This window comes from Panulirus ornatus, chromosome 57 (assembly GCF_036320965.1).
Source record: "Panulirus ornatus isolate Po-2019 chromosome 57, ASM3632096v1, whole genome shotgun sequence".
NCBI classification, from domain to species: Eukaryota; Metazoa; Arthropoda; class Malacostraca; order Decapoda; family Palinuridae; genus Panulirus; species Panulirus ornatus.
This window is the reverse complement of record NC_092280.1, coordinates 18,072,735-18,085,884: the sequence shown is the minus strand read 5'-3', so window position 1 is coordinate 18,085,884 and position 13,150 is coordinate 18,072,735. Positions and strand designations below refer to the sequence as shown.

The following is a 13,150-nucleotide window of genomic DNA, read 5'->3' as shown; positions in this document are numbered from 1 at the left end:
CTCTTAAGATAAAGAAGTACTTGTATAGTATAAGAGTAGTGGATGAATGGATTAAACAATGATGAAATTGTAAATATAGACAGCATACAGATATGTAAAAAGTTGAATGATAGTAGTGAAAGCTCAAGAGATAAGGCCCCATGGATGTAGAGCCCTTTGCCTACACAATACAAGTAGGTCATTACAAGTAAGTAATTAAAAACACTCACACGAAGTCCAGAGAATTATTTTATGCATACATTAGCCCCAGTTTAGTTTCTATCATTAACCCTACTGGTTACTCAGTTTCTGGAGAGGTTTTGTGGCGTCCAGCAAAGATTGTACCTGAAGTAAGGGCACTGGAAGGAAAAGGGAATAAGGGAGGCATGATTACAGAGTGTCTTTGACAATTATTTCTATTTAAGTTTGCTACAACTTTTATGATGTCTTTGCTTTAGGTCCAAGAAATGCTACATATCTGCACCGATCATTATGACCAAGAGGAAACAAAATCTAAAGACAAAAAGGACAAGGATAAGGATAAAGATAAGGATAAAGATAAGGACAAGGATAAAGAGAAAGATAAGGATAAGGGAGAAGAAAAGGAGGTTGACCTTTCCTCACAACAAGCAGTAGCAGTGCTTGGTAAGTTGCAGCAATCTGTGTTTGTTCTCTTATCTTAGAAGTAGCAGAGTACCTTTTCACACAATTTGACGTTCTCAGCTGATAGAATTAGTTTATATAAATGCATGTCTTTTATGTAATATAACATTTCTCAGCGTGTTCTTTACCACTATGCTGATGCATGGTCTGTGTAGGATCTTATCTGTTCACAGTTGTTGTTGGTTGTTCCCTGATGCTTCTTAGTTTCTTCCTGCACTTGGATTCTGACTGTCCTAGTCCCATATCTCTTTGTTTTTTATTTTTATTGAAACGATGAAAATTTCTGTCTTTTGTCATGTGGTTTTATCACATCCTCATAGTTATTTTATGTACTACCATCTTTTCCATTTCTCTGTTCACCAAGAATGCTATTCTTTATGCTGTCTATATCCCAGTATGAAGTCTGTGTCATGTGAATGCCAGCATGCTATGTCTTTATTTTACTATCCTATATTAGAGAGGGTTACTCCATTTCTTTTGTCATTTTCACACTTTATTTTGTTGCTTGCATAGCAAAATCTCAGAATCATTTTGTTTATCTGTCCATCTGTTTGTTATCCATCTATAGTCTTGTAGGGCTCCCTTTGAGTCAGATCATACCCATCAAAACTGTGTCCTTCATGCACTTGCTACTGAGCATCTAGTATGGATTTTGCTTGATTAATGTCTCTTTTGCAAATGTTTAAGCTAGTAGATAACCTGACTCTTAACTGGAAGACGACCTGACCTGTAGGGGTCAGTCAAATGCATCAAACTGTTTTCTCTTTCCAGATGTTTCCTAGCAACAAATGAACTGAATAGCACAAGAGCCATTACTGTGGATCTTATCTCAGTTATGCCCTTTATAAACCTTAACCTGGAACTTAACCTGATTCATGACTTGGATGAAATTCTGCCTATGGTGACATCTCATATCATTTCTGCAGACCCACTTTCACCTGGAACCAGTCACTCTCCTCTCTACCTACTCGCACACATGCCCTACTTTTTTGATCAGTATGCCTTCCTGCTTCTAATAGATCTCCTTCCATACCATATATTCATTACACCATCTACACAGTTTCACTCATCAACAATACAGTTACCCCCTTTTTTTAATGAATTCATCACCAGTACCATCACCTCCAGGCACCTTGCCACATTTCATCTTATGCAAGACTTTCTCCACATCTCTTTTCACAAAACAACTTGCTACGACTCTCTCACTTCACATACTTCCCTAACCTAAACACCCTACATCTGTAACCCGATCATCAGACATTCAGCAGGCTTTCAAAATACTCACTCTGTATCCTCTTCACCTCATCTCTGCCTTTTAACACTTCCCATTTGTTGCCTTCACTAGTGTTCCCATTTTGTCACTTGTTTTTTCTTGCTGTTAACCTCCTTCCAAAACATTATCTTATTCTCCCTGAAGTTTACAGATACTTTCTCATGCCATCTCTCATTTGTCCACTCTTTTTTAGCCCCGTGCACCATCATCTTGTCCTGATGATTTCTTTTTTACATCTCCCCCAGTCATTCACCCTCCTTCCTTTTAGTTAATGCCCATACACCTCACTTTTTTCTCATTAGCAGCATTACTTCATCATCCTACCTCTTGCCACCCTTTCTCATATGCCCACCTACCACCTTCTGCTTGCCATACATTTCTCTCTCATGTTAGCACTCCTTTCATAAACATCTTCCCATTTTTCACCCACTTCCCTAGCTTCAGTAACTCTTCTTTTGCCCATCTACACTCAGTTTCTCCTAGTATCTCTTAACACAAGCCATACATTTCCAAAGTTCACTTACTTTCATCACCCTATTCTCACCCATATCATTTCCTCCCTGGCAGGTGAGGTGTAGTTTAGAGTTTAGGAGATGAAATATTTGTAGATGATGCTAAGGAATTCTTTTTCTTGTCCAGATGTTTGCCAGTTAGTGTTCTGATGGTATTTAGTTTATGCTGCTCCTATCCTAGTTGTACTTTCTATCTTTTCTAGGGTTATCTTCAGTCCCAACAGGTGAGACCACAGATCATGAAGTATAGTGATGATGTTTTCATTGTGGTAGCTGAATCATGGGTATGAAGGGTCTTGGGATGTGTTGAATTGGTCTTTGTAGCTTTGCAGGGATAGGTGATGTGCAGAGTGTAGACTCGTGTATATCTGGGAGTGTGGTTTCTGATGGGTTGTATGTTAGGTGGGATGGCATTTAAGACTGAGATAGGAAGGCAGTTGTTTAGTGTTTGTGAGTTCATTTTGTGTATATATTTTGTGGATATTGTGTCTTTTGGAGAGGGAGGATCTGTGAGTACAGGTTGCTGAAGTGTGAGGGAGGCTTATGCTTTATATATCTGCTTAGGGGTCAGAGATTAGTTATGAATGAGAAGGGCCTTGTGATGTTGCAGTGAGTTGAGTGTCGGGCATGTTGAAGGGGGATTATATTAGGATTTTTTTCCATTGTGTAGGTGTTAATGTATTAAGTTGCAAGGCATCCAGTGTTCTGAGTGCTCCATTTTGAGTGGTTTGGAGCATTGTTTTATTTTGTTTTTGAGAGGCTGGACAACCAGGCAGGTAAGGCGTAGTTTAGGATGGAGCAGATGAATTGTTTGTGGAGGATACTAAAGTTTTCTTTTCCTTTGTCAAATCTGGTACCCGTTAGTGTTCTGAGTTTTTTTTTTTTATGTTTGCGGTGTGGTGAGTGTATGTTGTGTACATCATATGTGATGCCCAGAACAATTAAGTGTTTTATTGAGGTAAAGTGGCTGTCCATTCAAGGTGACTGGAGAGTGCAGATTGGATTCGTGGCTTTCTGGGGTTGAAAAGGTGACTGATGATTTCTTTGGAGACACAGACAGTCTTTGATCGGTGAGCCATTGTTCCAGTCATGTACTGTAGTGTTGCAGGTTCGTTGTTGCTACTGTAATGTTGTGATGTGATGTAAATGTGAGGTGATCTGTATATGAGAGAACTTTCAAACTCTGGTTTGATGAAGGTAGTTAGGGGTCATGTAGGAAGATATTGAGGAGGATTGATGAAAGAACTGCTCCTTAGGGAACTCCATGTGCTTATTTATGGTGCTATGCCAAACATTGAAAAAATGATTGCAAGGAATGAGCACAAAAAGCATTTAAAAATGATGAGCCAGATGGTTAAAAACATTTCCAGATGAAACCATGGTTATATAATGTGGGAAAGAGCATTGTGGTTTCAGAAGTGGTAGAAGATGTGTGGATCAGGTGTTTGCTTTGTAGGTTGTGTGTGAAAAATACTTAGAAATACAGATGGATTGTATGTAGCATTTATGGATCTGGAGAAGGCATATGACAGGGTTGATAGAGATTATCTGTGGAAGGTCTTAAGAGTATATGGTGTGGGAGGTAAGTTGCTAGAAGCAGCGAAAAGTTTTTTACCAAGGATGTAAGATGTGTACGAGTGATTGGTTCCCTGTGAATGTTGATCTGCTGCAAGGGTGTGATGTCCCCATGGTTGTTTAATTTGTTTATGGATGGGGTGGCTAGGGAGGTAAATGCTAGACTTTTGGAGAGTGGGGCAAGTATACAGTCTGTTGGGGATGAGAGGGCCTGGAAAGTGAGTCAGTTGTTTGCTGATGATACAGCTCTAGTGGCTGATTAAGTGAGAAACTGCAAGAATTGGTGACTTGAGTTTGGAAAAGTTTGCGAAAGGAGAAAATTGAGTGTAAATTTGAATAAGAGCAAAGTTATTAGGATCAGTCAGGTTGAGGGACAAGTTAATTGGGATGTAAGTATGAATCGAGTAAAATTACAGGAATTGAAGTGTTTTAGATATCTGGGAGTAGACTTAGCAGCAAATGTAACCATGGAAGCAGAAGTGAGTCACAGGGTGGGGGAGTGGCGAAGGATATGGGTGCGATGAAGAATGTATGGAAGGAGAGAACATTATTTCAGAGGGCAAAAATGGGTATGTTTGAAGGAATAGTAGTTCCAACAATGCTATATGGTTGCAAGGCATGGGCTATAGATAGGGTTGTACGGAGGAGGGTGGATGTGTTGGAAATGTAATGTTTGAGGACAATGTGTGGTGTGAGGTGGTTTGATTGAATAAGTAATGAAAGGGTAAAAGAGATGTGTGGAAATAAAAAGAGTGTGGTTGAGAGAACAGAAGAGGGCATTTTGAAATGGTTTAGACATATGGAGAGAATGAGTGGGGAGACATTGACAAAGAGGATATATGTGTCAGAGGTGGAGGGAACAAGGAGAAGCGGGAGACCACATTGGAGGTGGAAGGATGGAGTGAAAAAGATTTTGAGCAATCGGGGCCTGAACATAGAGGAGGGTGAGAGGCGTGCAAGGAATAGAGTGAATTGGAACGATATGGTATACCGGGGTCGATATGCTATCAGTGGACTGAACTAGGGCATGTAAAATGTCTGGGGTAAACCATGGAAAGTTTTAGTGGGGCCTGGATGTGGATAGGGAACTGTGGTTTCAGTGCATTACACACGACAGCTAGTGGCCTTATTTTGTCTGTTTTCCTGGCGCTACCCTGCTGAAGCATAGGGGAGCAGTGCTGTTTCCTGTGAGGCATGGAATCGCCAGGACTGGATGAAGGCAAGCAAGCATGAATATGTACATGTGTGTGTACATATGTACATGTATATTTCTGTATATGCGTATGTGAAGCGTCTGGGGTAAACCATGGAAAGTTCTGTGGGGCCTGGATGTGGAAAGGGAGCTGTGTTTTTGGTGCATTATTACATGACAGCTAGAGACTGAGTGTGAACGAATGTGGCTTTTGTTGTCTTTTCCTAGCGCTACCTCGCACACATGAGGTGAGAGGGGGTTGTTATTTTCATGTGTGGCGGGGTGGCGATGGGAATGAATAAAGGCAGACTATGAATTATGTACCTGTGTATATATGTATATGTCTGTGTGTGTATATATATATATATATATATATATATATATATATATATATATATATATATATATATATTTTTTTTTTTTTTTTTTTTTTTTTTTTTTTTTATACTTTGTCGCTGTCTCCCGCGTTTGCGAGGTAGCGCGAGGAAACAGACGAAAGAAATGGCCCAACCCCCATACACACGTACATACACACGTCCACACACGCAAATATACATACCTACACAGCTTTCCATGGTTTACCCCAGACGCTTCACATGCCTTGATTCAATCCACTGACAGCACGTCAACCCCTGTATACCACATCGCTCCAATTCACTCTATTCCTTGCCCTCCTTTCACCCTCCTGCATGTTCAGGCCCCGATCACACAAAATCTTTTTCACTCCATCTTTCCACCTCCAATTTGGTCTCCCTCTTCTCCTCGTTCCCTCCACCTCCGACACATATATCCTCTTGGTCAATCTTTCCTCACTCATTCTCTCCATGTGCCCAAACCATTTCAAAACACCCTCTTCTGCTCTCTCAACCACGCTCTTTTTATTTCCACACATCTCTCTTACCCTTACGTTACTTACTCGATCAAACCACCTCACACCACACATTGTCCTCAAACATCTCATTTCCAGCACATCCATCCTCCTGCGCACAACTCTATCCATAGCCCACGCCTCGCAACCATACAACATTGTTGGAACCACTATTCCTTCAAACATACCCATTTTTGCTTTCCGAGATAATGTTCTCGACTTCCACACATTTTTCAAGGCTCCCCAAATTTTCGCCCCCTCCCCCACCCTATGATCCACTTCCGCTTCCATGGTTCCATCCGCTGACAGATCCACTCCCAGATATCTAAAACACTTCACTTCCTCCAGTTTTTCTCCATTCAAACTCACCTCCCAATTGACTTGACCCTCAACCCTACTGTACCTAATAACCTTGCTCTTATTCACATTTACTCTTAACTTTCTTCTTCCACACACTTTACCAAACTCAGTCACCAGCTTCTGCAGTTTCTCACATGAATCAGCCACCAGCGCTGTATCATCAGCGAACAACAACTGACTCACTTCCCAAGCTCTCTCATCCCCAACAGACTTCATACTTGCCCCTCTTTCCAGGACTCTTGCATTTACCTCCCTAACAACCCCATCCATAAGAGCAGTGCGGTTTCAGAAGTGGTAGAGGATGTGTGGATCAGGTGTTTGCTTTGAAGAATGTATGTGAGAAATACTTAGAAAAGCAAATGGATTTGTATGTAGCATTTATGGATCTGGAGAAGGCATATGATAGAGTTGATAGAGATGCTCTGTGGAAGGTATTAAGAATATATGGTGTGGGAGGCAAGTTGTTAGAAGCAGTGAAAAGTTTTTATCGAGGATGTAAGGCATGTGTACGTGTAGGAAGAGAGGAAAGTGATTGGTTCTCAGTGAATGTAGGTTTGCGGCAGGGGTGTGTGATGTCTCCATGGTTGTTTAATTTGTTTATATATATATATATATATATATATATATATATATATATATATATATATATATATATATATTATCCCTGGGGATAGGGGATTAAGAATACTTCCCACGTATTCCCTGCGTGTCGTAGAAGGCGACTAAAAGGGGAGGGAGCGGGGGGCTGGAAATCCTCCCCTCTCGTTTTTTTTTAATTTTCCAAAAGAAGGAACAGAGGGGGCCAGGTGAGGATTTTCCGAAAAAGGGCCTAGTCCTCTGTTCTTAACGCTACCTCGCTAATGCGGGAAATGGCGAATAGTTTGAAAAAAAATATATATATATATATATACATTGGGATGTATAGGTATGTATATTTACGTGTGTGGACTTGTATGTATATACATGTGTATGTGGGTGGGTTGGGCCATTCTTTCGTCTGTTTCCTTGCGCTACCTCGCTAATGCGGGAGACAGCAACAAAGGAAAATGAATAAATAGATAAATGTATATGTATGTATATGTGAATGTATGGGCGTTTATGTGTATATGAGTGAATGGGCCATTCTTCATTGTTTCCTGGTGCTACCTCGCTGATGCTGGAAATGGTGATCAAGTATGATAAATGATGTGCAGTAAATAATGATACTGTTGTTAAAGAAGAGGGATATGCAGTGAGTACTACATGCTAGTCTTGCTTGATGGCCATGTCTTGTTATTATTATGCACTCTTCTTGTAAGTAGGCATTTTTTCTCTCATTCTGGCCCAAGTAGCTCTTTTCTTTTTGCCTCATTTATACTTGCATTGCTGATATTCACTCTTCAAATACACCATCTCTGTGAGAGACATAACACTGGAAAGCACATAACTCTCATGACTCTGTATTCTTAATTCTAAATTTTGCTCTGGTGAGTACTATGTGTTAGCCTCTGCTTAATGGTAAAGTCTCTTTATATGCACTTTCTTTCTCACATTATTTTTATTGTTTGAAAAATCCATCTCTTTATTCCAGGCATTGCTCTTATATCAATGGGTGAAGATATTGGAGCTGAGATGTCATTCCGTCAGTTTGGTAATTTGCTGCGTTATTGTGAACCAGTCATTAGACGAGCTGTACCTCTAGCATTGGGCCTTATTTCTGTGTCAAACCCAAGACTTAACATTCTGGACACCTTAAGCAAATTCTCTCATGACTCAGATGCAGATGTAGCACACAATGCTATTTTTGCCATGGGTCTTGTTGGAGCAGGAACCAACAATGCAAGGTAAAATTATATTTTTTATTTTTTTTTTAGGGATGAGTGTATAAAGTAAGATACTTTTTTATCAAAGCACACCATACTGTGAAAGGTATGAAAAGGGGAGTGGTTGTTGTGTATCTCATCTCTGTCATGTGTTTATATGTTTAATCAATGATTGAATAAAGAAACTCCTTAAATGTTTACTCTTTTTTTTTAAGTAATTTGTAAAGAGTAATTTGTAAAATTTATCCCTGGGGATAGGGGAGAAAGAATACTTCCCACGTATTCCCTGCGTGTCGTAGAAGGCGATTAAAAGGGGAGGGAGCGTAGGGCTGGAATTCCTCCCCTCTCGTTTTTTTTTTTTAATTTTCCAAAAGAAGGAACAGAGAAGGGGGCCAGGTGAGGATATTCCCTCAAAGGCCCAGTCCTCTGTTCTTAACGCTACCTCGCTAACGCGGGAAATGGCAAATAGTTTGAAAGAAAAAGTAAAGAGAGAATTGAATTAGCAGTTTTATTTAACATATCCTTCCTTCTTGGAAATGGAAGGATGGATTAGAAAAAGATTTTGAGCACCTGGGGCTTGAACATGAACCAGGGTGAAAGGCATGCAAGGGATAAAGTAAATTGGTATGATGTGTTGTACTAGAGTGGACATGCTGTCAGTGGACTAAGCCAGGCCATGTGAAGTGCCCAGGGTAAATTATGGAAAGGTCTGTGGGTCCGGGTTGTGGATAGGGAGCAATACATGTAACAGCTAGGGAATGGATGTGAGTGGATGCAGCTTTTTTATGTCTTTTTTTTAGCACCATGTTGCTGATTTGGGAAATGGCGATCAAGTATGAAAAAGTTAAAATATGAAACTAGACCAGTGATTGCTGTGAGTCACACAGGATGATGACTCTCATAAGGGTTGGAATGAGTGATGTTGGGTTGTGTATGAGAGAGGTATAAGAAAGCATGTTAGAATACTGATGATAGATTAATAGTATGAGATACTGGGAAAGTGGAATTTTGGAAATTTATGTTTCATATGCACCATGTAGCTACAAGGAGGGTGAGGTTAAAGTTATTTTCTGGAATGAACTTTAGTGAGAAGCTATTTACAATATGTGATATGAATAAATGGGTAAATTTAAGAGTGGACGATTTAATGTTTCAGGAAAAAGTGCCCATGGTGAAGGGGTATGTGGGATGAGTTTGCACTGGTGGATATGAGTATTTCCAGTACATATTCTAATGCAGAAATAGTGTGCATTTACGTAAGATACAATGACACCTGTGTACAAATAAATATGCATACATATGCATATGTATGCATTCGTTCACACATTCTTACACTTGAATTATATTTACATCATATTAGTACCCTGATTAATGTTAAGGATAGATCCTGCAAAGTGGAACGCTTTGTGGGGTCTTTACACTGTCACATATGTGGAGTTGCATTCTTGATGACATTTTTACCGATGAGATAGTTGCAGTATTGTCTCTTGAGGGTTACAGGTATTGATAAACACAGATTATTACATTAACATATCTTTACTAATTGATGAATAAGATGAATAGTGTTCAACACTCATCATGAATGACAGTTGTTAATAAGTAGTGACGATTGTAATAGAATGAGTGAGATTCATCATGTTAGTGAGATGCTCTTGCTGAAACAAACTCATCTTAAAATCACTGAAATTATGATTTGGGTGATGATAGAGTTAGTGGTGATGTTGGGGGTGGTGATGATAAAGGTGATGGTGAGAGATATTGTGGTTAGTGGTTAGGTGATGATGCATCTATTAGTTTCTTAGGTAACACTGGCCATAGCATTGCCGGACACTGTTAAACAGCTGATGTCATCCAGCAAGATTGAGTGTTAGTATATATGAGCAAATCTGTAACCTTCAACATTATGTTATGTAACATTTTGAAACAAGGAATGAGAAAGCAGAAAGGTAAGATTGATTAGAGAGGCGAAGTGGACGGATGTGGTAACACACATTATGTGTATTGCCAAGCATTCCTCATTTAGCCAGGGTTCACTTGGCATACCTTCCATTTTTTCTTACAAACTGCTCCATGAAAGAGTCACCTTCGTTTCTGTTTACTTTGTGTCATCATGGCAGAAGCTTTTATCTTGTCTGCATTCTTAATAATGGTTCTAACCTTCGGTGTAGCCAGTTTGAAAGCATCATCGACATCAACCTAAAGCTCACCAGCTTCCAACTGCTACAACACTTGCAGTAATTTAAATCCAAGGAAAGGCTTTTGAGTAAAGCACTTTAGATGCGCTAACAGCACTAGAAATTGCAGGTCATCTTGTAGACATGATGGGTTAAATAATATCCCAATGATATTGAAAAGTTACTGTCAGCAAAATGTGTGTAGTGTAAGTGCGGCAAAATTTGTACTGTATTAACAGAGGAGAGCACCCTATCTTGATTGGATGTGAGCTTATTTGTGTATTGTGCTCTGATTGGCCAAGTTAGTGAGTATAAACAAAGAAAGCAGCTCTTGGCATGTTTTGAGTGTTTCAACTAATGATTTTTTTACTTCTTTTATGGATTTTTTTTTTTTTCTAGTAAAACTTGAGCTCCCAAGATGCAAACAAAAGCAGTATAGAAAAACTGCACTCTACAGAGTAACACTGAACAAAGTATTAGTATACATAACCACTATACCAGAAACAAAAATGATGAAAAAAAGATTATCATATACATAGAAGATCATGGTAGGTTGATCATGCAAGGAATGACCGTGTAAGAGAGAGATGTGGGAGTAATCACAGTGATTGAGATAGATGATCAGTGTGTGCTGGAATTATTCGGACATGTGGAAAATATAAGCTAAGGAAGACTTACCAAGAGGATCTATGTGTCAAAAGTGGAGGAAGGAAAGGAGTGATCAAGAAGGAGATAGAATGTTGGAGTGAAAGCCGCTTTAGGATATCAGGGCTTGAACATTAGGAGGGTGAGAGGCATGCATGGAGTGGAATGAAATAGATTGATGTGATGAACAAGTGGTGATATGCTGTCAGTGGTCTGAACCAGGGTATGTCCTGCTATCAAAGTAAGTCATGGATTAGTCTTTAAGGCTTATCTGTGTATGGTAGACTCAGGTTTTGGTGCTTATTACATGACAGCTAGAGAGTGGATGTTTGCAAATGAGGTTGTGTTTTAGTTCCTGACTCTGCCTCATCAAAGTAGGACAGCAGGTGTGTACAAAAGAAAGAGGGAAAGAAGATTCAAGTATGGTTTCTTTATATTTATGGAAAATCTAATTGGTTGATACCTTTTAGTAACATTTGTACGGAAGATGATAGATGACTTCATTTGTTGTATTCTTATAGTCTAAAGTTACAAGTCTAGTTATATGAAAGTTTTTTGTAGTATAGAGAACTTGTTTATACCCAAAGATAATAAATTAAATGTAATAGAAAAAACATAACACTTTCATCAATGTATGTGAATATCTTGTAAATCCAAGAAAAGAGTTGGCATCCTTGGGCTGTTGGCTTTAGCTCTCTTTTATTGAAAGCCAACACTAGTAGTAGGTATTTCTTTAGATTCAGAATTATTCATAAAATGCTGCATTAGTATCATTTGTATCATATCCTTCACTATGTTATAATTGCTTAATTTTAGTATAAGTTAAAAATGGAAAGAATGACCCATGTGGGCAATTGGAATTTCAGCTGTTTTGTGAAATTTGAAACTAAGCTTTGTATCATATTTTTCATTGCCACATGATACCCTTACAGATTAGCTGCTATGTTGCGTCAACTTGCCCAGTATCATGCAAAAGATCCAAACAATTTGTTCATGGTACGTCTGTCTCAGGGTCTTACTCACCTTGGCAAGGGCACAATGACTCTCTCTCCGTACCATAGTAACCGACAGCTCATGTCACCAGTTGCTGTGGCAGGACTACTGGCAACTTGTATGGCTTTCCTTGATACTAAAACCTGTAAGTAATTTGCCAAGAACTAAGATCTTTAAAATCTTGCTTCCATCCTTTCATCTCTAGTTTGGTCACCACCTTCTTGTCCCCTCCACTTCTGAAACATATATTCTTTCTGTTGGTGTCTCCTCCCTTTCTCTCTCCATATGTGCAAACCATTTCAGCAGACCCTCTTCAGCCCTCTCATCCACATTCTTCTCATTATTAAATTCTCTTTTACCTTATGTTACTTACCTGTTTGAACCTCCTCACACTGCATATTGTCCTCACACATTTCATTTCCAACACATCCACCCTCTCCAGCACATTCTTGCATCCAGACATCACTTTGGGAATTACCATACCTTTAAACATACCCATTTTTGCCCTCTCAGATAATGACCTTTCTTTTCACACATTCTCAGTATTCCAAGAATCTGTCCTCCTTCACCCACCTATGACTTATTTAAGCCTCCATTGTTTCATTCATTGCTTTGTTCATTTATTTTAAATACTTCACTTCTTCCAATTTTTCTCCATTCAAACTCACACCCTAACAACTTTTTATATTGATGATGATAATGATAATATTGAAGATAAAGCATTTTATGTACACTTGATGAATTAAGTTTTATAACCAGCATAATATGGGAACGATAATGATTTCATTTCATGTTTATGTTGACTGCAGAGGAATTTAAAGACTTTTTTATTATTCAGTGATTCTCGGCAAAAGTCACTACCTGCTGTATTGCCTAACCACAGCCATTCAGCCACGCATGCTTGTTACATTTGATGAGCAGCTCAACCCTCTCCCAGTTTCTGTCAGAGTTGGTCAGGTAAGCATTGATTATGGTAATGATTAGGTACTTTGTTGATGAATCTTACACCTTTGACATACTTTTTTAGTATGACTTGCAAATATGATTTTTGTTTTGATGTGGGTCTAAGTATTGCACTACAATGATGATAGAAATCCCACCAAAACAGATATAG

The 13,150-nt window shown here is 39.1% G+C and overlaps 1 protein-coding gene across 1 annotated transcript in view; it reads left to right on the top strand.

Moving 5' to 3' along the window:
• The window catches only part of Rpn1 (regulatory particle non-ATPase 1), a 62,630-nt gene that overhangs the window by 41,006 nt on the left and 8,474 nt on the right, over positions 1-13,150 (top strand). The window contains exons 11-14 of the mRNA XM_071694508.1: positions 438-624; positions 7,993-8,245; positions 11,976-12,181; positions 12,875-12,993. Of these exons, the coding sequence (XP_071550609.1) occupies positions 438-624; positions 7,993-8,245; positions 11,976-12,181; positions 12,875-12,993 (765 nt within the window). The remainder of the gene's footprint in view (positions 1-437; positions 625-7,992; positions 8,246-11,975; positions 12,182-12,874; positions 12,994-13,150) is intronic.